Genomic DNA, 26,635 nt, shown 5'->3' with positions numbered 1-26,635 from the left:
AAACAAAACAAAGTAAAAAACAAAAACCCAAACCACAAACTTGATGCAAGAAGTAGAGGGATCAAATCAGGACTAAATCCTTTGATTATACCAGAGGTCTAACATACAAATTGATGAGTGAGTCCTTCAGATAAAAACAAGGACACTTCATTTGTTAAAACATAAAATTACAAACCATGATCCACTTTCCCCAACAGAAATTGTGTGTATATCTACACACACACACACACACACACACACACACACACACACACACACTCGTTAACTTCATGTTATTCCCATAAGTTTAATATCATAAAATACTGGCACTAGGCATGTCTCTCTCTGCAATCAGGTATAGTATCACTCTTTTCCAACTCACTACATCTACTTCTTCAAACATGACAAACTTTTTTTAGGGCCTTTATACATGTTGCCTGAAATTCTTTTACACTACAATTTCTACTACTGCCTCCTCATTATCTCTCAATGTGTCTATCATCATTCTCTCTTACAATACCAGTTCTTTTTCTTCAATTCATTTACTACGATTTTTATGTGAACATGTATTTCTCAGGTTGATCTGTGGATCACAGGTTGTAACCAGACACTAATAAGTACTGTTAAATTCCTCTTCATTCTCCTGCTAGAGGAAGTCTTGATCAGCTTGAAACCCTTGGTGGACTAAACAAGGATGGACTGGGGAGTAGAGAGCAGTCTGGAGGTTCCTCAAAAATCTGAACCTAGATATTCCATACAACCCAGCCATACCAGTCCTGGGAATCTACCCAGAATTCACAAGCCAGGATACTATAAAGAAACTTGTACATCCATATTGGTTGCTGCACTATTCACAATATTAAGTTGTAGAAACAGCCCAGATGCCCTACAATAGGTGAATGGATCCAAGAAATGTGGTATTTATACACAATGGAATTTCATACAGCCATTAGAATGAAATTATGTCATTTGTAAGGAAATGGATGATCATAGAACAAATCATGTTAAGTGAGGTAAGCTCAGAGAGTAAAACCACGCATGTTTTCTCTTATATACAGAGCCAAAGCTAAAATACATGAGGATATGATACAGGACTTTATCTAGGTATTTACACACAGTGAGACCAAAGGAGGATACACTTAGGAGTGGAACACAAAGGACCAATGCTTAGGTGTATCTGATCATATAAAATATTTATTGAAATGACCTCCAGGAAATGTTTACAAGATTTTTTTTCATTGCTGTTTTTCTTTCCTTTTTTGTCTTGTTTGTACATTTATCTGTCTTCAGGAGGGCAATGGGGGGAGGACACAGAAATGGAGGGACAAATGCAGGTGCACAAACACAGCAGGAGTACTCACTAGACACTATGTTGATAATGAACTATACAACTTGTGGATGGGGATGGCAGAGAAAGCTGGGAGAGAATGAGGGAAAGGGTGACATTGTCCAAAAGGAAATGTAATTATTGCCTGACTTATGTAACTTTAACCTCTCTGTACATCACTATTATGATAACAATAAAATAATTTTTTAGAAAAGGACTAGAGATTTAGTGAAACAGGATAACTGTATTAGTATTACTATTTACAATCAATTGGATAAGGTACCTAAATAGTTTGACTGTAGCTAATACCCAATTATCTTTACTTTTGCTCTTATGGGGACCAGAATTAGTCATCCCTTTCCTATCCTTGTGAGATCAAGTCCCTCGTATTTTTACTCTATTCATAGAAATTAACTAGTTTACAGTAGCAATAAAAATACACAAATGGTCAAGTTTTTTATGTGGAAAAAATTTGCCAAAACCAATGCAATTTGCAATCAAACTATTTCATATCCTGTTCCACAGGGTGTTTCACCCTTACATGTAGTTATTATGCATTAAATTTTCTTAAAAGAGTGAAAGTCTAATTCTAACTAGTCAAAGGAATAGTACTGAAATTCTTCAAAGAATGCCTCTGCACTGAATCTTAATCTTTACACTTGTCAAAAGATAATTTCTGTTCATTCTCTGTATTAGGACAAGTAGTCCTTCATGCTTTATTTCATTTCTCTCTTTTCTTTCTTTCTTTCTTTCTTTTTCTTTTTCTGGTCCTGGGGCTTAAAATCAAGGCTCTGTCCCTGAGCTTCTCCGTGCTCAAAGCTAGCACTCTACCACTTGAACCAGAGTGCCACTGCGGGCCTTTTCTGTTTATATGGCACTGAGGAATCAAACCCAGGGTTTCTTTTTTTTAAAATTAAAATTAGATTTTAATTATCTGTAAGTAGTGCTACAGGGGCATTACACCAGCATGATTTTTTTTCTTCTTCATTGTCAAAGTGATGTACAGAGGGGTTACAGTTTCGTATGTAAGGGAAGTATATTTCTTATCCAACTTGTTACCTCCTCCTTCATTTTCCCCCCATCTCCCCCCTCCCCAGTTCCTCCTCCACTGCATGAGTTGTACAGTTGGTTAATACCAACTGGTTTTGTAAGGATTGCTATTGCAATGGTTAGCCTTTTTGTCCTTTGTTTCTTGATTTTGGTATTCCCTTTCCCTTCCCTAGTTTCCATATACATATATATATATATTATCCGGGTTATTAAGATCAGTTACAATGATAACCAGGGTAGAACCACAGGAAGGGAATACGAGAGGAAAAAAAAGTACAGTTTCATAAGGCATGTTGGAATTAACTCCAACAATGATATACCACTTATTTCCGTAACATGTAGTCCATTTCACTTAGCATTAGCTTGTGTGTTCATACGGGCATAGCTATTGTGACCTTCTGCTATGTCTATCCTAGAAATGTACTAATTATTCCCTATGAGGGGAGGCCATAGAGTCCATGTTTTTTGGGATCTGGCTCACTTCACTTAGTATGATTTTTTTCTAAGTCCTTCTATTTCCTTACGAATGGGGCAGTATCATTCTTTCTGATGAGGTATACAATTCCATTGTGTATATGTACCACATTTTCTTGATCTACTCATCTCCTGAGGGGCATGTGGGTTGGTTCCATATTTTACCAAGTGCTTCTTGCATGCTATACAAGCACTCTCCTACTAAGTCACATTTCCAGCTACTATCATTTCTTTTAAGCATCCATTCTATAATTATGTATTTCTTCCTTCACTTTCAAGTCAGCATTTAAAAAATAATTCTTGTGGCTTGGGTGTGTGACTCCACAAAGACTTGGGTTCAGTCCCTAGCATCTTCAAACAATCAATCAATCAAACAAAAATAAATGGTTCCAAGCTATACAATCATAATTGCTGTAAATTTACGGTCTTGAGAACATACCTTTCAGTATTGTAACACTTTAGATTGCATTTGAATTTTACTTTACATGATTATGATAATAAAAAGCTAAGAATGACTTTTATTAATTTGATTAATGTGCCTGGAGGAAAAGGAGCATGGTCTATTTAGTTAAAAAAAAATCCTACCTTAGGTGAAGCAGAGAAATCTCTTCCTGCAGAAGCAAATGTGCTCTCATTCACTCCTCCTGTCTTTGGTGAAAGGACTGGTGGAGCTGGTGCTTTTCTTTTCACTCTCTTTTCAGTTTCCACTTCTTGAACTGTATTTACCAAGTTATTTGGAGAAGTTGATTTAGGTTCATAAAAAGGATTTGATCTAAATGCAAGAACAATTATTGTTAAGTGCCTTTCAAAAATAGTTTCAGTTAAAATAAAACATGTCTTGAAAATGATATTTCCCCCCAAATAAGCCCAAACAACTAAAGCTTAGCCCATTTCGATCCATATTTAAACAAAATGTCACCTTCTAAAAATATTTAAAATAATTTTAAATATATGGTTATGCTCAGTTTGAACAACCATATACAGAGCTTTACAAAAATGTAATGTTAAAAAGGGTGAGGGTGAGCAAATGCAGTCACTGTATTAAATGTGCACACTATGTGAAAAATGAACTCTGTTACTTGTGGATAGAGGTAGGAAAGGGAAAATAGGGGAAGAACAAAGGAAGTGGTAACACTGTCCAAGGAGGATTGTACTCATAACCTGATTTGTGGAACTGTAACCCCTTTGTACAACTACTTATTAATAACAATTTTGTTTTAAAAAGGTGACCCTATTTATTCTCTACCCCTATGGAAAAACAAGATATGCAAATATCAATTTACAACACTGAATTTTTTGTGTGCTCCACTTGTTTTAAAATGTCATTATTTGTCTTATACTTAAATAGTAGTTTAGCTGGATAGAGAATTCTAGTTTTTTTTTTGTTTTTTTTTTTGGCCAGTCCTGGGCCTTGGACTCAGGGCCTGAGCACTGTCCCTGGCTTCTTCCCGCTCAAGGCTAGCACTCTGCCACTTGAGCCACAGCGCCGCTTCTGGCCGTTTTCTGTATATGTGGTGCTGGGGAATCGAACCTAGGGCCTCGTGTATCTGAGGCAGGCACTCTTGCCACTAGGCTATATCCCCAGCCCCAGAATTCTAGTTTTAAGTTATATTATTTCAGTGCTTTTAAGATATTAATGTATGGACAACCTCATGTTGTTCTATTTTAAGGCTTTTAAAAAATTTCTAGTTGCTGTTAATATCTCTTTATTTCTGGTTTTGAGAAATTTTACTAAGATGTGTACCTAAGTAAACTTCTTCTAATTTGTCCTATTTTCAGATTCCCTATATTTCATGAGTTGGAAGATTCACATATTTTCTCACTTGTGATAAATTATCAGGCTATTTCTTTACATAATTTCTCTACTGAATAATGAATGCATTTCAAACACATGCATGATACAATGGTACTTTTAGTCATCAGTTGATTGCATGTAATATGACACTCTCATAAGACATATTAGTGATGTAGCTTTCTTGGTTTGTATTAGAATATGGTAGGGAACTCATATGACATAATTGGCTAATAAAGCAATGTGTTGTCAAGCAACACATGATTGTTTACTTACATGGTACTTGATACTGAGGAAATTATTTAAGGAAGTATCAATTTCCATGTTTGGCTGATCATCTACAATTTGAATAATGTGTTTCAGGACTTTGAATATTTGAAAATATTCAAATTTTCACAGTAATTATTTTATCTTCATAACATATGCTTTAGTAATATGTTAGCTACACAATTAATTTGCTGATAATTGAAAAGTTAGGATATTTAATTATATTAAGAAAAGAAACTGGACAAAACTGATTTTAATGGCATTATGGATTGAAATTTCATCTAGGAAGACAAATTATAGAGAGATAAACTGAAAGTTGGTTAGTTGTGAGCAGGATTAATTAAAACACCACTGAATAAGTAATATAATGTGAAATAATTACATAGTGAAATCTGTGGTCATTTCCTTGCATTTCCAAAATCTGTGCTTTATTGGAAAAACAATTCAAATGCATTAAGGTGAAAATGCAGCTTCTCTGAATAAAATCCAATGACAGGCTTCCTTGAGAAACAGACACACAACAATACCACAAATGGTTGCATGTGGGCTCTCAAAAGATAAATGTTCTGCTATTATCACACATCAGAAGACTCAATACTATTTATTTGTAACAACTCTGTGTCAAAGAATGTAGGAAGAAAATAGTTTTGGAGGATGATTAGTAGAAGCTGTTCACTTGATAACTGGTCATAGTTTTGTTTGTTTGTTTTGGTCTGTCATGGGCTTGAACTCTGGGCCTGGGCGCGCTGTCCCTATGCTCTTCAGCTCAAGGCTAGAGCTCTACCACTTGCACCACAGCGTCACTTTCAATTTTCTGGTGGTTAACTGGAAATGATTCTCACAGACTTTTCCTTCCCTGGGCTGGCTTTGAACCGAGATCCTCAGTTCTCAGCCTCCTGAATAGCTAGGATTACAGGCAGGAACCACTGATGCCCGGCTAGTTGCAAGTTTATTATCTAAATAAGAATAAATTTTAGAAAATTTCTGCTACTGATATTATACCTACAAACTTTCAGAGAGAAAAGATGAACAATACCAAGGAAGTAATTAACAAACCAAGTTACTCCTAGACTAGCACACTAGCTGATATAAAATCTTTAGAATTTCCTATGAATATTCCTACTTTAAAAAAAGCTGAATTGTTGGGCTGGGGATATGGCCTAGTGGCAAGAGTGCCTGCCTCATATACATGAGGCCCTGGGTTCGAGTCCCCAGCACCACATATACAGAAAATGGCCAGAAGTGGCGCTGTGGCTCAAGTGGCAGAGTGCTAGCCTTGAGCAAAAAGAAGCCAGGGACAGTGCTCAGGCCCTGAGTCCAAGCCCCAGGACTGGCCAAAAAAAAAAAAAAAAAAAAAAGCTGAATTGTTTAGAGGGTCCCTCTGGTAAGCCTAGATTACTGAGCAACTTAGAATGCTTTTTATTCATGGGAAAGTTGTAAAGACTTTGACTTTCATTTGAAAAAGAAAGGTTGAAAAGGAAACACCTAGTGATTCTGATTTTAGTTTTTACTAAGGTCATTTTAAAAGTTTAAGCAAACATTAGCTATCTTCTTAATTTGCTAATTCAAGAAGGCAGGGTGTGTGTGTGTGTGTATTGTGTAAGACTCATGCATCTTGAAATAACTGAATGCTTGTACTTATAAAGTTTGTATTTGCACTCAAATACTCTAGGTGTGTGGCTATTACTCATCACCTACACCACCCATGAGAAATTTTATTTTGATCATACATAGCTGTTTCAAAGAAAACAAACACAATAACTTTAGCAGGAGCTGAGTCAAATTTTCAACTATGTCGTTTTTATTAATACTGAGAACTCAACCTGGGTTTGGAATCAGACAATTACGGCATCATTCTAAGGAAATAGGAAAGCTTGAACTTCTTAAGCTTTTATCAAAATGTAACCATCCTGTGGAAGCATATATCACATGTAAGAGTCATTATATATACTATATACATATATGTTATAAAATAAGAAAATGTTTAAACACAAAATTCCAGAACAACAGAAAAGATCAACTCCATTCTTTCTTAGTCCCAGAATATTTTAAGTTTGTCTGCATAGTTCCATTAAAAATCATCTGTTTAGGTCAAAGAATCCCTGTGCTTTCATGCATTGCTCATCTGAGTAGTTTCTAGACACTTTAATGACTCTTGGTCAACTTTTTACCTCTGAGTCATCAATGCCTCTTATAAAATGCAGCACCTAGAAGTACAATAGCTCTCAAAACAAGAGCTAACAAATCCACAGATTACATTTCTCCCTTTACACAAATCAATTACTCTCAACTTTCATTCATCAAAGGTGTTTTTCTTCAGTCCATATATATAACAGTTTGAAAAATATTCCTATTGTTAAGTGTATTTCCCCAATATTCCAATATTGTTAATATACTGAAGTCCATATATTTCCAAGGAAAGTGAAGATCCACCACAAGTAAACATATCATTTATATTATTTATCATTAAATATTTTATACCTGTCATTTGTCACATACCCATTACTTAATCAATGAGATTGAGGGGCCCAAGAATTCCTACTATGGCAATACTCATGTGACATAATACTGCTGTTGATACAATTAAAGAATGCTATTCTTTTTTTTTCTGTATTAGTATTTTTTTATTTTTATTTTTATTTTTTTATTATAAAACTGATGTACAGAGAGGTTACAGTTTCATACGTTAGGCATTGGATACATTTCTTGTACTGTTTGTTACCTTGTCCCTCATACCCCCCTCCCCCCTCCCCCTTCCCCCCCCCCCAGGTGTTCAGTTCACTTACACTAAACCGTTTTGCAAGTATTGCTTTTGTTGTTGTTTCTCTTATTTTACCCTTTGTCTCTCAATTTTGGTATTCCCTTTGAATTTCCTAATTCTAATTCCAGTACACACTTTCCCATACACTCAGATAAGATTACAGAGATAGTGTAGATACAATCACAAGAAGGTGATACACGAACATCATCAATAGTAGAAACTATAGATACACATAGGATATTGAAAGTAGTTACAACTGTGATATAACAATCATTTCCATAAAATGGAGTTCATTTCACTTAGCATCATCTTATGTGATCATAAGGGTATAGCTATTGGGCTCTTGTGATCCTCTGCTGTGACTTGCCTAAACCTGTGCTAATTATTCCCAATAAGGGAGAAGAATGCTATTCTTATTAAAACAGTTTTAGTTAGCTATCATTGATACATAATAATAAATGGTCCATCCTTAGGTACAACTTGCTGAGTTTTCTTTCCCTTATATATACAATTGTGAAACCTGAACACCACAATCATGACACAAATATTTCTATCTCCCTAAAAGTTCCCTTTGAAAACATCCCTTTTAAGTCTCTCCTTTTAGTTCTGATCAATATGCAACCACTTATCTTCTTTCTCTTGTTAATCCCTAAAATCTCAAATAAATAGTATCATACAGTATGTACTTGTTTTTTCTGGTCTGGCTACTTTCAATCAGCACAATGGTTTTCAAAATAATACATGTAGTAATGTATACTTTGTCTTCTTTATTATTACATAGTATTCCATTGTATGGAGAGGCTGCAATTTGCTTATTCATTTCCCTACTTGGCTTTTCCCAGTTTTGTTATTAAAGTAAAATTCATGTAAAAGTCTTTCACATTGCCGTTCATTTTGGGGGGTAAATACCTAGGAACAGTTGTATGTATAATATATTTAGATACTGATAAATTTGTTTCCTAACAAATAATTTAAATAATTTAAAACAAGTGTGAATGGCATTTTATTAAGTTATTGTTGTTTTGTGATGTTTATTTTGAAAGGGGTCTCACTATTTACCTCAGACTGGCCTCAGACTTGCAGTGGCTCCTTCCTCCAATTCCACCTTTAATTGATGACTAATAAAGATGAACTGTTGTACAATGTTTATTGGCCATTTTCTTTTCTCTTTTTCCTTTTCTACTAAGTTAAGAACTTCACTTACATTTTCTAGATAGAACTGTTTTGTCTGGTACATGTACAATAAATATTTTCTGCCATACTGTAGCTTGCCTTTTCATTTTAATAAGGGTTTTATAGAGAAAAAAAAACTTAATTCTGAGTAAGTCCAAGTAAAGTATTTTTCACTCTGATTCTTTGTGTATTTTGCAGTCTACTTAAAAAAAAGTTTCAGCTGTGGGCCAATGGCTCACATCTGTAATTGGAGCTACTAAGGAGGCTGAGATGAGAAGATCACAGTTTGAAGCCAGTCCAGGGAAAAAAGTTCATGAAATTCTTTCTTCTATAAACTATCCAAAAGCCAGAAGAAGAATTGAAGCTCAAGTGGTAGGGTGCTAGTCTTGAGCCAAGAAGCTCATATTCAGTGTACAGGCCTTGATCTGAAACTCAAGGACTGACAAAAGAAAAACAAAAACAAAAAACCAAAAATAAAAAAAAAGAAAGAAAAGTTGCATTGTCACAGCTTTCTAACAGTTCAATGTTTTAATTCTTTATTTTGCATTCATATTGCATTTTAGTTAAATTTTGTAAGGGTTGTAGGTGGGCTTTTTTGCATGTTTTTGAATACAAAATTTTGACTAGATCAAGTAATTCTCAGTGTGTCTGTGAGGATGTTTTCAGAGACTCATGTGTATGTTTGACCCGACCAAGTAAGGTAGACCTTCTTTTGTTTCCCTTTATTAAGTTTTTACAAAGGAGAGGACAGAACTCTAGTTTGGTTTTTGTATTCCTTAAATACTTTGGGCTTTGTGGGGGATTTAGTGAAATTACTTAAAATTAGTTTGATTCTTTTGGACCTTTCCTTGAGGCTTTTTTAGGCAGGTATAGAGTAGCCTTTAGCTTAGGCTCAATTTGGATCCACAAAGGTAATAATGCCCTTCTTTTATGGCTGAGTAATACTCCATTTTGTGTTGGTATATATCATGTTTTCTTGGTCAACTCACCAGTTATAGGGCATCTGGTCTGTTTCCATAGCTTGGCTATTTTTAATAGTGCTGTGATAAATGTGGACATACAAATAGCTCTGTTGCTGGGTGCTGATAGTTCATGCCTATGATCCTAGCTACTCAGGAGGCTAAGATCTGAGGACTACAGTTCAAAGGCAGCTCAGACAAGAAACTACAGTGAAATTCTTTATCTCCAATTAACCATCAGAAAACTGGAGGTGGAACTGTGGCTCAAAGTGGTAGAGCACTAGCCTTAAGCAAAGGAGCTCAAGGATAGCACCCAGGACCTGAGTTTAAACCTCATTACCAAAACAACAATAACAACAACAAATGCCTCTGTTATATCCTGACTTATATTCATTTTGGTGAATACCTAAGAGTTGTATCACTGGATCACAGTGTAATTCTATTTTTAGTTTTTTAGATACCACATACTGATTTTTTAATTTTGCTTTCTAGAAACAAGGACACAATCTATAGGTACTGTATTACTCTTGACTACAATGTGAACATATCCTTTTATATCTCCACCTTAGATTTGAGCAAAGTGGTAGCTCTAGTAACATTTTCTATTCATATTGACCTTGTGATAACCATCCATTTATTGATTATGATCTTATTATCTGGCATTCTGAATAATCCTCAATAAGTCAAAATCAGAACTACAGTATAAAGTACAATGCCCCTAAATGTGACTTTTATGATTTCTAGGTACATTTTTGTTTTCTTTTGCCAGTCCTGGGGCTTGGATTCAGGGCCTGAGCACTGACTGTCCCTGGTTTCTTTTTGCTCAAGGCTAACACTCTACCTCTTGAGCCACAGTGCCACTTCCAGTTTTTTCTGTTTATGTGGTGCTGAGGAATCGAACCCAAGGCTTGGTGCATGCTAGGCAAGCACTCTACCACTAGCCACATTCCCAGCCTGTATAATATGATTTCTATAGAAGACACAATTAGAATTCCAACCAGAGAGTCGATGAACAATCTCCCTTATTTGAAGTTTAGGGTAAATATACTCTCACATGGAAGAGGGACAGAGAATAAATGTTAAGACTATAAAAAAATCAGATGAGAAATGAGTTAAATAGTATAAGATAAACTATAAAACAATTTTCCCCATCTATAGTATACAAGAATTTCTTCACTTAATATATAGAGGGATCTGTAGCAAAATAAAATGTACTCACTCATCCAACTCTTCTTCAGTTTTAGAGCTATCAGCATAGAGGTACTTGCTCATATCCACGGGTCTTATATTTTTTCTTTTTGTAGACTGGGGAGGAGAATCCTTTATAGTTACAAAAGTTTCTGGCTCATCAAATGGGTTCAAATACTGTGAAGTCTGTACATCTTTAAAGGAATTATAGCTGTCATTATAAAAATATTCTTCTGGATTTTTAGGTGAAGCTTTTTCAGTGACTGGTTCTATAAAATAATATCAAAAGATAAGTTAAATTAATGGCATATGATACTATCTTATATTTTTAGTATTTTCAAGAATTTGAGGCTTGGACCATGGGTGTGGTTCAAATGATGGAGCACTTACCTAGCAAGAATGAAACCATGTTCAAACCTCAGTAGCAAAAAAGCAAAACATATTTTCCGCCTTAAATCAATAAACTAGAAGGCTTAAATAGTACAGCACACTAATGAGGCTTAGCACCAGTGGATCCTGTTGGTAATCCTAGTTAATTGAGAATCTGAAATTGTTAGGATTGAAGCTCATAGCCAGCTCTGGCAGAAAAAGTTATAGAGACTTCTTTTCAATGGAAAGCTGGCCTGTGCACGTACCTGCTATCCTAGCTACAGGGAAGCCTAACATGAGTGGATTGTGAATACCCAGGTAGGAAGCAACACTTTATCTCAAAAATCAGGAGCAAAACCATGGCTGGAGTTATGTATGGCTCACTAGTAAGAATGTCTGCAAATATGAGGCCCAGTATCACAAAAAAAGCAATTATGAAACAACAATGTATTTTATGGAAACTTAAAAAAATGTAACATCTAAGATATTTGTTTGCTTCTCTTGATTGGCAATCTTTTTAGATCAGTAATGTTTTATGACAGCCTTTGGAGATTCTAATGCCATACATCTTGGAATCTGGCGGGAAATGGCTCCATGGAGACTGGCCATTGAAGAAAAAACAAAAATGCTCACGATGCAGAGCATTTAGTTTTGTACTGCAGATGTTTGATCTACTCTTCCTATAACATGACCTCTCCTAAAGATATGCACCTTTTAACATACTTAAATTTTTTTTTGCTTTATCACTTAAAATTAAACATGCTTACTTTGCCTTACTTTATGGGCATCGTTTGCTTTGGGAGACATATTTTTACAAAATTAAGAGCAGGGATCATATAATGATTTCAACATAACTGTGATAAATGTGGTAATGACTGAGAGCTTCTCCACACCAACTGAGGTGTACGATGGACATAAATTTTAAAACTTATTTTTGAATTTTACTTGCATACTTACATATTTATTTACTACACTTGGTCAAAGACACATACAATAAAAATTCAATCACTGTGGTACATCAATTTTGGACATTTTAAACTTCTTGGAAGTATAGCATTATATTAATTTTTCATACAAATAGAAAAGTAATTTGTTCTGAAAAGAATATAAGACATAAAAATTTTAAATTCTTCTTGCTAATTACATCAGCACAGACTACGTAGGTAATTCAAAATTTTATTTTGGACTATATGAATACATACCCATACATCATTGAACTTGTTTCCTCTAAGACTCTAGATAATAGATTTCTGTATGTTGCAAACCCTAACAATTTTTATATTTTTGGTGCTTGGGATTGAACCCAGCAGGGCTTTGTACATGCTAAGCACATACTCTAACGTTATAGCCCTAGCCCCAAAATCATATATTTAGAGATTTTAATGAAATAATTTTTCAATAAACTTGGATCTAATTAATAATTAGAATAACACAAAGATCCTCAAGCTGAAAGAAAGTGTTATGCTAAAATCGTACTAGTATACTCAGATTTGTTATACTAAATTATTCAATATTTTACTATCAAATTTCAACTTGAAAGCAAATTTTATAAAAATCAAGATTCACAAACTTGTAATACATTTTAGAGTATATTGAAAGTAATTTTAGCCAAGCACCAGTGGCTCATGGTTATAATTGTAGCTACTCAGTAGGATGAGATCTAAGGGTAATGGTTTGAAACCAGCCTGGGCAGGAAAGTCTGGACTTGAATCTTAGATAACCAGAAAAGAGCCAGATGATGAGCTGTGGTTCACATGATAAACAGCCAGTTTGAGGGAGGAAAAAATATAAGAAACAGTTCAATTCCGAACTCAAGTCTTGGCACTGGTACAAAAAAAAGTAACTTTAATCATGACCAGAAATTCTAACAAAATTATTAACATATAGCAGAAAATTGGTTATTAAAATTCTTAAGAAAATTCTGTTTCATGAGTGACATTTCAACTCAATATGATTACTATTTTTAGAAAGTTTTATAAATGACATATTAATTACTAAAATTTTAGCTTCTAACTTAATTATAAGTTTTGAAAATGGATTTTTTTTTTTATTGTTACTGTCTGGTCTCAAAAACTTCTGGGCTCAAGTGAACTTCCTGACTTACCTCCTAAGGAAATAGGGCTATAGGCACAAGCCACAATGTAGTAAGTAACATTTAAGTTTTAAAGTCAAATTAGCTACATTTTACACATTACTTAGAAAATCTGTCTTTACACTGAAAAGGAAACCTTCTGAACTAGAATTCTGTGCATCACTGAAAAGCAATTATAAAGCATGATACAGAATTTATAAAAACATATAGATCAATATGGAATGAATTTAAACAAACCCTGTAATAGACTCAGTTACTATGGATCTTTTGTAATACCATGCAATATTTAAATACTATTAAGATCTTTATGAGAAGGTAATGAAATATATTCTATTTTCTTTAGAGGAAGAGAGCCTACCAAAAAGAGCTTACTCAACTTTTTATTACCAAATATCGAGGCACAGATCCTAAAGAAACTGACAAAACTTATTAATGGAAATAAGATTTTTACTTATACTTTCAGGAAAAGGACAGCAAAAAATGATCCAAAAGAAAGTAAGTATGTAAACTATAGTACAAGATTTGAAGATGATAGAATAGGTCTCAAAGGAAGTTTTAAGGTAAGATTATTTCACAAACACTACCACATACATTTAATAATTGCCTAAAAGGGTCACTAAGGTAAATGAATATAAGGATAAATGGAGCTGTAATGGCAAAAAGTAAATGAGTAGAATTAAAATTACAGAAAGAAAAAAATCATTCTAGTAACTGTAACCCCTCTGTACCTCACACCTTTACAATAAAAATAAATAAAAAAGAAGAAACATTCTAAACAACCACAACATATTTCTTTTTTCCCAAATATTTTTGTTGCCTGAAGATGTAAGTTTTAAATCACTGAACAATTATTTCTAAAAGAATACTTCTCTAAAAAGAAAATACTAGGGGCTTGGAATGTGGCTTAGTGGTAGAGTGCTTGCCTAGCATGCATGAAGCCCTGGGTTCGATTCCTCAGTACCACATAATAAAACAAGCCAGAAGTGGCTCTGTGGCTCAAGTGATAGAGTGCTAGCCTTGAACAAAAGGAAGCCAGGGACAGTGCTCAGGCCCTGAATTCAAGCCCCAGGACTGGCAAAAAAAACAAAAACAAAAACAAAACACCAGAAAAAAGAAAATGCTATTCCAAATTCTCTAAAAGTCATGTATTAAAAAAGAATACCAGTTGCCACATAATTGCCTTAGCTATGAGCATAATTAAAGATTCTAAATCAGTTTGGCATACCTCATATAAAGAGAAACTCAATCCTATACATTGTTACCCTTTCTTTTGCTCAGAAATAAGAGCCACATATATTTAGAAAAGTTACTCGAATCATTTGTAAATGAAAAATCCAAATACTAATGTCTCAAAATATCTTGGCAATATTTTTCTGAAAATATACTCAGATATATGCAGTTTACAATCAAAGGCTATCTGCAGTCAAAAGAAGATATTTGTTTAGGAACCTTAACTCTTCTGTATTCACCTTAAGTTCAAATCATTTAACTGTTCTAACTCAGCTTCCTAATCTACAAGAAAAGGTAGTTAAATCAACTGCCTGTAAGATTTGCTGTAACCTTTATTAAGATTTAAAGTATGTTCACAATATGTAGACCACAAACAAAATTAAATATCATTAATATAAATTTATTAGTTTGGAGTCTGGTAAGAAGGGGAAAGTTGGAGAAGAGATGGAGGAAGGATTATGAAATGATATTGCTCTAATAGAGTGAATCCTGAAGCTAAAACCTCATTTTCACCATGACAGGCAGTAGTAGTAAAATTCCTAAAAGCGCATGAAGATTTCATAAGAGCAGTCAAAAAGATATAAACAGTGGTTAATCATTCTTGCATTACTTTGAGCAGAGTTTAATTAGACAAGTCTCACTTCTTCAACAGTCCTTATCTTATCCAAGCTTTAAGAGTTGAAAACTACTTGACAAGAAAAATGACTAGGGAACGACAACAACAACAACAAAAAAATGCATTTTTACTCTTTGTATGATAAAAGACAGACAAGACAGACAGGATGCAATAGTTCTTCATTTTCTCTGCCCTATGCTATCACATGCCCAACTTATTCTCACTAGTAGGACTTTAAGCCAAAGATATAGATAGACATAGGGCCAGATGGATAGTGAGAGTCTCTGAACACCAGAGTAAAGCTCTGCAACATCATTATTAGTATATCCTATAGCCTGACGTAGTTGGTGCAATAAGCACTTACTACATGCTAACTAGGTAAAATACTGTTATCTCTAACTTTGGATTTTTATTATCTATTTCACCAAACACAAAACTAAAAATACATAAACCAGGTAAAAGTCTATATAAGGGTTTTATTTTCTTTAAAAACAATTCAGTAGAAAAGTAAACTAATGAGCAACTGAAGATGATACTAAACAAAATATCAACAGTACAAGAAATGTATCCAATGCCCAACGTATGATACTGTAACCTCTCTGTACGTCAGTTTGATAATAAAAATTTGAGAAAAAAAAACAAAAAAACAAAAAAAACAAAAAAAAACAAAATATCATTGTGAAAAAATTACTCAAAAGAAGTCTTTTGAGTAAATTAAAAAAATTCTCTTTAAATAGTTGCACAAAGGGATTTCAATTCAACATGTCAATTTATGAGTACAATGCATCTTAATCAAAGTCACCTCTTCCATCATTCTTGCTCTCATTTCCCAAGCAAATCTTTTGGGGCTTGAACTCTGGGCCTAGGTGCTGTCCCTGAGCTCTTTAGCTCAAGGTTAGGGTTCTACCACTGTGAGCCACAGTGCTACTTTCAGCTTTCTAGTGGTTAATTGGAGATAAGAGTCTCATGGACTTTACTGCCTGGGCTGGTTTTGAACCATGATCCTCATATTTCAGCCTCATGTGTAGCTAGGATTACAGATGTGAGCCACCAGTGCCCAACAAATCTCATTTCTTTTCGATTCCTTTCTTTTCTTTTGTGCTGGCACAAGGGCTTGAACTTAGAGCCTGGGCACTGTCTCTTAGCCCTTTTGCTCAAGGCTAGTGGTCTATCACTTACTTGAGCCATATCTCCATGTTCAACTTTTCACTGATAAACTGAAGATAAAAGTCTCATGGCCTTTCCTGCACAACCTAGTTTTGAACCATGATCCTCAGATCTCAATCTCCTGAATAGCTCGGATTAGTCATGAGCCACCAGAACTCAGATGTAAAACTTTTCTTAACCTTGCAGTTCAAGAGAATTTAACTTACAAACACTGTAAATGTATAGAAAAATTCTACCTTCTGAGTCAGGATCTCCAAATGGATTTAATTCTTCTACATCAGGTTCATCAAATGGATTTGAATTCACAGTGGCCAAGTCTTTTTCTGCTTCATCCAAAAAGTTAAGTTTATTGATAAGTTCTGAAAATAAGCAAGTGTAAAGTCCACTATAGTTAAGGTGAAGCATAATTATTGATCATTCATGAAACATTTCGAACTTTAGAAATTCACATCAATAATACCTGCAAATGATGAGATACAATATTTTATCAATAGCAGAATGCCATTCAAGTATTTTGTAGTATACCAACATTTTAAGATAATAAAATGTACATCAGTTTAAAAATTATATGATAGCAAACTATACTAAAGGCATTTTCATTTGAAATGTATTTTATTCAACTTTAGAAGCACAAAATAGGTTTTAAGGAAAAATTTTCATTCCCTAATAGAGAAGCAATGAATATTAAAACATATACAATATATAAAAATATTAAAGAAATTTTATATGATGTATTAAACTCAGAAGATGTTTTTAAATCGCTATATAGGATATTGATACAAGACTGCGCTAAAGGTAAATTCTTTTATCTTGTTGCCTGTTGGTGAACTACAAATTACCAAAGAAAACATTGTACAAAGAACACAAAGACAAAACTGACAGCTAAGTACAGACAGAAGTCAAGAAGTAGCAGGTCACAGTAAATACAGGCAATCAGAAGCAGATAGAAAGGAGGAAAGCTCTTAGACCTTCAGAGGAACTGGCTGATTTAGCTGAAGGCATATTTGCTTGTTTTATGCAGTCATCTTGATCTTCATCTAAGCTGCTCAGAGCATTCAACTGGTTTACAATTTCTGTAAACAGAAGCCAGTCAAGACAAATGTAAGGTAAGGTCATTTAATTAATGAGCAGCAGAAGCATGCTGTTATTTAAAAAGACAGATGATGTTTAGTTAGTTAAGACAATATTCAGGGATGTTAGTTTTGATGAACTTTAACAGATATAATTAAGTGACTATTATATTGTACTTATATTTTAAAGTAGAAAGCATTTTCTTAAAATTTATGTTAGTAACATAACTATGTTAATAAACACAAAACAAAAATAATAACCTAAAGAGATTGACACTGGTTTTCAGCAACCACATTTTGCCACATGTAAAAATAAACTGTGGTATAAATGAAATAATAAGTGTCATCTGATAGTCACCATTTATTTTATAAATATTCTAAATTTAAACTAATTGTTTTAATAATATAGCTACATGAATCATTTATGTAATAAGAATTCACATTCTAGAATTTAAAAAATCAACACCAAAAATAAACAAGCTACTATTTTCTACTATTTTATATACGATCTGTTCTTTTAAGGCAAACTCAAGTATTCACTTTACGAAATCTTATAATGTAGCCAATCACAGACAGAACAAAAAAGACAAGGATGAAAAGAAAAAAATATACACAGAATTCACTTTGTGCATAACATTTCAATTATTTATATTTTATGAAATTATTGTTCAATGGATAAAAATTACACAACATAGAAACAGGATATCAAGTCTCTACTAGGATATTCTAGTTAGTAATTGATGTTTCTAAAGTTCAACTGGGGAATATTTAAATATGAGGATAAACCACAAAGATCCCTACTATTCTGTGAGAGAGAAAGAAAATGGTTAGAAATAGAAGACATTAATAAATCTGACATTAATACTATTGCTCCTCATAACTACAAATTTATGTTCATGCTAAGTTTTATTTGCACATTTTATTATGGTTTCCTTCACACATTCATTTGCTGAACAAATATTTATTTGCTAATATTGCCAAGTCCTCTGTTTTCTTTTCACAAAGATAAAAAGAAAAACAGATATAGCATTGTCTTTGGAAAATTTACAACCTATAAAAACACAAATAGACATTGAGACAGACAATAAATGACTGCTAAAATAGTCGACTATTAGAAATATGTTATAGATCTTTAAGCAAAATACACAGGAAAAGTCAATAAACGTATTAATTTCCCTTGCCCAAATGAAAAAAATCTATTTTGCATGATTGAATTGCCTGAATTAGTCAAAGAAAGCCATGAAAAAGAAGTAGTACATACTGCCTAAACTGAACTCTTCAATCCTATCTGAATAGCAGTAAAATGGGCTAAGACTTAGCTCTACTTCTATTCTGACTAAAGAGTACCTTCTTCCATTTTATTCTACCATTAATTTTAAACTTCACTCTGACTCAAGCCAATATATCAAATATTTCAGTAGGTAGAATTAATTAATAAATTATACCATTAGCTTTCCTTGATCAATCATGGTAACACTATAATTTTTTTAAAAAAATAAAATAGTAATGGAGGATCAACTATTAAGTGATTATTAATCTTATGATTTTGTTCATGAATTACTAGTAGTATTTTTAATTTGCTTTAAACTTTGAAAATAAGAATTTTAAAAGGTAATATTAAGTAATAGCAGCTAATGTAGTAAGTGGGAGGAAACTGGAATATATTATCAGTCAGTTCTCAGAAATAGCATACCCCTTGTGTATTATTAATATATACATTTGATTGTATAATTTGTATCACTTATTTGCCCTATATTACTAGATGTACAATTACAAGGTTGAAATATATTTTAATTGCTCAAAGATTTAGTTTTTGTTGAATAGTTAAAAAGTTTTAATTATTTTATTTTCATTTATTGAATCTCTGAGAACAGAAATTACTTGTTAAGCAAACATCTTATATAGTAAGTATTGTGAGAAATAATGAAATAATAACTCTAGTTCTTGCTTTCAAAATATTAATATTTTCCATAGAGTTTTAGGTACGGCATAAACATTTGTTCAGATAATACTAAAATGAATCTGTTAAAAGACTAAATTACTTACATCATAATGTTTTCAATATTTCCTCTATCATATTTTTTCTGATGATTTCTTCATTAACAATCCAAGGTAATACTTCTATATTTTTTTCACTAAATGCCTAAGTATCCTTCCTATTCTGTTTTATTCTTAGCTTAAGGAAATCCTTACTTCATTCATAACTTCAGCTTTAACTCATATTAACAGAATGAAAAGTTAAGCTGGTTATCTTTACCAATGTTTCCTATATTAGTATAAAAAGTAACTTCCAAAGACATACATTAATTTAATAAATAGTTATCAATACCTATTATATGCCTGAGCTAGTAACTGCTCTTATGGCTTTATAATTTAGTAAAACAGATAGACAAGTAGCAATACCAAGTATATGGTTAATGTTATGATGGTGATAGCATCGAAGGTTATATGAAACTAGAAGCAGAATATAAGTCAGTATGAGATATGGAGGGTTTCTTGGGTTTTTCCCAACATTTGAGCTAAGATAAATAAACAAAAATGTTATGATTATTAAAATACAAAGAGGAAATGGAAGGATTCCATGAGAACAAAAAAGAAGGCAAAGAATGCACGATATATCAGAGGAACTACACAAGCTGTTTGGGATTTAAGATGCCAGGGATGGGAACTGCAATGAGATATGGTTGGCAAATGTTCTATCATGAAGACACACTTGTGATCAAACTAAAGAATGTAAACTTTACTCTTAGAGCATAGTTTCCACAAATACATAGAAAGATCAGTGCACCAGAAGCAGCAACATGATGGTAGGTAGCACTTGAAATAAAAAATAGGATAGCAAACAAAACACCACAAATGAAAACACTCTACGAGTATTTGTTGATTAAAGAATAAGTTCAGGAGAAAGATTTTACAGACATAACTGAGAAAAGAGTCTGAGAAAATGCCAGGCTTGGATCCTAGGTGACTGTGTAGAAAACAGCTTTTACCCTGAAACGGGGCTATTCGATTGGGGGTAGCCCGTGAAATTTCCCGCAAAAATAGTTCAACTGGCAGTTACTCTTGGTTCTACAGTTTATTATATATACTCTTGTGGTTTATAGTTTGTTATATATTTCTCTTCCTAAAAGAGAACTTTCTCTTCCAAACTTCTTGTTGTCATTATGTTTTAATTTATTTTGAAAAAGTTAAAAAACAAAAATGAGATTTAACAAAAATGTATTACTTAATTTTCCCCCCACAGGAAACGTTCCAGAAAATATACTACCCTAATCCTAATCCAACATATTTATATAATTTTATTACTTGTTGAAGCTAGCTTCACTGAAAATGTACACATTTGGAAAATGTTAATAATTTTATGTTGCTATCCTACTACTGATAATTTCAACCCTACTACTTGCTCAAATAGGACAATAAATCCACGGCGCAAAAAACAAACAAACAAACAAACAAAAAAACCCTGTTAATGCATTAGTCTCAACTTGCTCTACATTGGTGAGAGTGAGAAGGGAAACTGAATTAGGGATATGCAATCAAAGCAAAGGGTCAAGTAATTTGAGACTCTTCTTGATTGTTAGGAAGGTAAAAGAAGATAGAAAGTGACCAAGAGAGATTATCACATTGAACAAAAAGGGGGGATCGAGAGGCAGCATGAAAAGGAGAAGTGGCTTTTTCCTTTTAAGAAAATCTGTAGTACTTCACTTTGACAATAAAGGGAAAAAAAATTTAAAAAAAAGAAACTCTGTACAATGAGTTCAAAGAAATACTGCCTAAGCCATACCTGGAAAATCTTGCACCATCCTCATTCTCCTCCCAAGTATAACTAGATTTAGTATCAATATATCTTACTTTAAAACAGCCTAAAATAGTAACACTTAAACTTCCTGGCAAAAATCAAGGTCAAAAGATGTCACTTTCTTCAATGGTTTAAGCCTATAAATTTTTTATTTGATTTAACAGGTTTAAATAATGCTATTTAAAACCCCACAGAATTTCATAATGTGGAAGGGAGTGGCTGCTTCAGGCCAGGCAAGTGTTCTTTCTCCCTGTAACTTCAATCTCTGCCTCTCTAATGTTCCCTTTAATGGCTATTAATATGACTAAGTTGCTCCCTACTTAAAATAAAATTTAAAATCCCTCAACATTATCCTCTGTTAGTCTGGCAGTCTAAATTTACATATAAAAGCATCTTAAGGAAGTGGTGTTGTGGCTCAAGTGGTAGAGTGCTAGCCTTGAGCTGAAGAGCTCAAGAACAGCGCCCAGGCCCTGAGTTCAAGCCCCACGACTGACCAAAAAAAAAAAAGAATCTTAAAAAAATCAGTCATAAATTTTCTCACCTACCATTAATCCTTCTACTCACGGAACCCTGATTTTTATCAAATCTGCTCTTACTGAATTAATAATATATATTCTAACTAGAAATAGATAAACTTTAGTTCTTATATAACATCTGTGTGAATAAACAATCATTCTCTCCTTGAAAATTTTTTTTGCTACTTACAACACACTAGAATCTCCTATTTCTCCTCATATCTCTGATAAGTCAGTCTTTCAGACTTACAAATATAAGACATACTTTAAAGTTACCTCATTTTTATTTTAAAGGTGATATACACAATGATTACAGTTACATTTTGTACAGTGTCATTCCTTCCCTATCTCTACTTCTGTGTTGTGTGTGTGTGTGTGTGTGTGTGTGTGTGTATACTTTCACCTATCTTTAGAGAAATATTATAGTTTAAGGCAAAATCTCAGGACCTCGTTCCCTTTCCCAGCTTTTTCACTCACAACTGGTGTACTGTTAACACTTGAGCCAGGCCTCCATCTCTGTTTTGCTGTTTGTTTGTTTTTTTAATTATCATTTTTTCAGTTTTTTTTCCCTTAAGAGACAGTCTGACTTTTCTGCTTAGACTAGCTTTCATCCTTGATCCTCCATATCAAAGCTCCCGAGCAGCTTAGTATCACAGGATGGTGGTGCGTGGCTTATTTTGTTAACTTCATTTTCCAAATGTTTATTGTTCATATATAAAACACGCAGAATTTTTCTATACTGATTTCTTATGACTTTGCTAGAACTTCTAGTTTTTCAGAACATAAGGAGTAAGAATGAAGCATACTTCCTTTGCTCTCAACATTAAAGGGAAAGTGTTTCACCATTAAGTGCAAAGTTAGCTGTGGCTTTTCATAGATTTGCTTATCAAAATTAAATTCAGCCTGGCTCCAGTGATGCATGTATATAATTCTAGCTGTTCAGGAGGCCGAGATCTGAGAATTGAGGCTACAAGAGACCCTAGCAGACAAATCTGATATGCTTTAATTTGGAATTAACCAGTGGCTCAAATAGTAGAGCACCAATCAGCTGGGAGAGAGAAAAATCCTGAAATCATGAAGCTGAGAAATCAAGCCCAGTAGCAGCACAAAAATCAATTCTTTTTTTAAATCCTATACTCACCATCTAGTTTAAGAAATTAAATTTCACCTCTGCTGTTGTGTAAGTATGGTTAAAGTAACCCTGAATTCCTAGAATAAATCCTGTCCGAATTCATGTCTCCTGGCTCTTTAAAATATCAGAAGGTTTCTAATTTCTCTTTTAGAGTTCTCAGATCTAGTCCAGACCTATCAGATATATTCTCAGTGTTATAGAGTTGGGAATGGAGGATGCTAAATAATGTTCAGTTGTGTTAAAATAAGGCAGCACTGGAGTTTAATAGGAGTAACACAGAAAATAAAATGAATCTCTAATAATCTTCTGCTTTATTAATCTCTGAAGTGACTTCTAAATATTGTGAAAAAATATTCCTGTCTTTGTTCATTCACTGTAGGATTTCAAACTTCTTTTTAAACAAAGCACCTTGGTTATTTCTTAAACTTTTTTAGTTCAAAAGATTAGAAATGTGGCTCATGCCTGTAATCGTAGCTACTCAGGAGGCTGAGATCTAAGGACTGACATCTGAAGCCAGCCCAGGTAGGAAAGGCCATGAGACTTTCATCTGCAACAAATTTATCAGAAAAAGCTGGAAGTGCTGGGGATATGGCCTAGTGGCAAGAGTGAGGCCCCGGGTTCGATTCCCCAGCACCACATATACAGAAAATGGCCAGAAGTGGCGCTGTGGCTCAAGTGGCAGAGTGCTAGCCTTGAGCAAGAAGAAGCCAGGGACAGTGCTCAGGCCCTGAGTCAAAGCCCCAGGACTGGCCAAAAAAAAAAAAAAAGAAAAAGCTGGAAGTGGTGCTCTGGTTCAAGTGATTAGAGCACTGGCCTTGAGCACAAAGAGGCTCGGGGACAGCGCCCAGGCCCAGAGTTCAAGCCCCAAATAGATATAATAGAAATGCCCTACTTCTTGTCTTCTTTCCAACTTTATCAAATAGCAGAAGCAATTCTCTAGAAATTCTTATCCTTTAAACAGTTCTCCAAAATGTGACCATTTAATCTTTTTTCATACTATCAAGTCCACAGCACACCTACCATTTTGTTATGAATGTTCTGGGTTCTGAAGGGTAAATGCTTGAGTGAAAGCCAGAGGCAAATGAATAGATTCTCTACCCAGAGCTTCAAGGTACCTTCTAATGAAAGGTATAAGGCCTACTTTTTTTTTACTCCTAACCCTAGAAAGTAGGACATCTAATCTCAGAAGGCTGAGTCATACCATCATGAATTCTAGCTCTTCAAATCTGTAACTGGTATCTCCTCTACTACCATCTGTGCTGTTAGAGTTTGTTCCCTGAAGGTAGCCAATATGTCAGTCTCTCTTCTTTCTCCAAAATTAACTATAGGAAAAGGATTAACAAACTCCAGGCAATTTTTCTTATGATAAAAATGAATCCTGGTTGATACATTGTCTCTGTATGAAAAGACTGAATGGCATATATAGATGGTGGAAGACCATAGCTTGAAGATTCTCTGAATGTAGAAACTCAATGGGACATATCCTTCTATGGACTTGGAAACTGTACCTATGAAACCTAAAATATTAGCTCTTGTGTTACATGGGAATTTTTAGCCAAGGCAATCACTTCTAACATGGACCCTGTCTCCTGCACATCCAAGTTGTCATTTGATAGTAGAAGACAAAGAATATTACCTAGTATACCTTTAGGTCTTCTGTGAGAGGAAAAAAGTCCTGATATTCCTTGGTCAAATATCTTTCTAAAGTGAATATAATGCTACATTTGCCCTATATAGGTCGATTAGGTCTAAGTAGATCCCATAATAATCTTTGTAACAAACTACAGATTTCTCAGGTATTTCATATTTTCTGAGTTTCCTGATAATGTATGGAAAACTTGATTTTTCAGGGTATATTAAATAGTACATTTTCTTTTATACAGAGGCTTTTTTTTCCTCTTCCTGTTGGTGTTTATTCAGAAATATAAAATGGGAGCTGTAGATGAGGTTTAATAGTGTACCACTTGCCTAGTATGTGAGAGGCCCTGTTCAATCCCTAGAACCACAAAAATGAAACAAACAAAATAGACAACATAAATTCTAAAGCTGGGCATTTAACAAATATTCAAACCTTGTTTGAAGCAACTTTACAAGGTTGTCATATGCATAGAATGCTTACTTTGAAGCTAAATAATTTTTACTATACACACTCTACTAGAAGCCTTTGTTTTTTATCCAAGATCTACCACTCTTACTGTTTTAGGAATCTCCAACTGCAATTAAATTTTTTCCTGCTTAACCATTTGTGTTAAATTTCCACAGAATGTAGATATTCAAGCTTTCTGTTTTAGAATTACTCCTAAAATGTATTTGTTTCATGCAGAACAAAAGAGACATTTTTTATCAGTCTAAATATAGATACTTTAGACTTGTTTTCAATTTCTAGTAAAGATTAAAGATCAAATACGGTCTATTAAAGTTTGTTTAACAATAACTTTTTTAATAAGAAACAACCTCTAGGCGTCATTCTAAGTTTCCTAGCAGTCTATTTCCTCAAGAAGGTTCCAAGTGTAGTGGGGAAGTCTAGGAAAATGTAATTTTTATCAATATAATGTTATTATATATTACTTTATTTTGCATAGTAAGGCATAATAGCACAATTTATTCCATCTGTACCATGTTTATGGAACACATGTATTTTGCTTACTTATAGGATATTATTTTAGTACTATCAATATCTTGTTATTATTCTAAAACTACTTCACTCTGGAATGGAAATTGTATGTGCAAAAAACTGTAACTAAAGAAGCCAGTTATTTAAGTTATTACATTCTGAAAGTATAATAGAAAATGGTGAGAAAAAAGATAACATCAAAGCAAAAAAAATCTTCAGTGATCGTGGATTTAGAGACTGAGAACATGTGTCTAAGTCTTCTCTTGTCACTTCCTACTCTGCTTCCTCAACACACACACATTCTATATTCATTACTATTGGAAAACTATTCCTGAATTATTAAGCTTTGAAATTGTGTCTTCCAGAACAGATTCCTATAAAACAGAACCATTTTATCTTAGTACAGGTTGTATATATTTAAAGGTCAAAAGGACAAGATAATAAGCCAGAGTGACCTGAATGGACTGCAATGAAAGAAAAAGCCTCATTATTCACTGTGGTCTTTCAGTTAACATATATAAATCTGCAGTATTTTCTGGACAATATAATAAGAGCTAGATGGAAAAAATACTAAGAACAACTGACAGAATTTCATAAAAGATAAAATAAAAACAAGTAAATAGTAACATAGGGCTGGGGAAGCCAGAAGTGGCGCTGTTGCTCAAGTGGTAGAGTGCTAGCCTTGAGCAAAAAGAAGCCAGGGACAGTGCTCAGGCCCTGAGTTCAAGCCTCAGGACTGGCAAAAAAAGAATGAATGAATTTCTCTTGAACTCCATGTTATGAAAACGAGTGTTATATCACTGTTGTAATTACTTTCAACATGCCATGTGAAACCGAAGCTTTTTGTTGTTGTTGATGATCCTCTTGTATCTCCTTCCTGTGGTTGTCCCTGCACTATCACTGTATCTCATCTGAGTACCCTGGATACCGTATATACTAGTATTAGAACTAGGGCAGGGAAAGGGAATATCAAAATCGAGAGACAAAGGATAAAAAGACAAATGACTCCAAAAGCAATACTTATAAAACAATTTGGTGTAAATCAACAGAACAACTCATGG

General features: G+C 33.8%; 1 protein-coding gene across 5 annotated transcripts in view; it reads right to left on the bottom strand.

Moving 5' to 3' along the window:
* The window catches only part of Ehbp1 (EH domain binding protein 1), a 270,123-nt gene that overhangs the window by 124,305 nt on the left and 119,183 nt on the right, over positions 1 to 26,635 (bottom strand). For 4 of the 5 annotated variants that reach the window (XM_048352600.1, XM_048352599.1, XM_048352598.1 and 1 more), the window contains exons 8-10: positions 16,681 to 16,803; positions 11,002 to 11,239; positions 3,416 to 3,602 (exon numbers count right to left, since the gene is read on the bottom strand). In XM_048352600.1, coding sequence (XP_048208557.1) covers positions 3,416 to 3,602; positions 11,002 to 11,239; positions 16,681 to 16,803 — 548 coding nt within the window. Of the gene's footprint in view, positions 1 to 3,415; positions 3,603 to 11,001; positions 11,240 to 16,680; positions 16,804 to 17,412; positions 17,518 to 26,635 lie in introns of all 5 variants that reach the window. The other variant, XM_048352602.1, reaches the window with a different exon arrangement.

Source organism: Perognathus longimembris, chromosome 8 (assembly GCF_023159225.1).
Source record: "Perognathus longimembris pacificus isolate PPM17 chromosome 8, ASM2315922v1, whole genome shotgun sequence".
NCBI classification, from domain to species: Eukaryota; Metazoa; Chordata; class Mammalia; order Rodentia; family Heteromyidae; genus Perognathus; species Perognathus longimembris.
The sequence above is the reverse complement of the archived record's forward strand: the minus strand, read 5'-3'. Positions and strand labels throughout refer to the sequence as shown.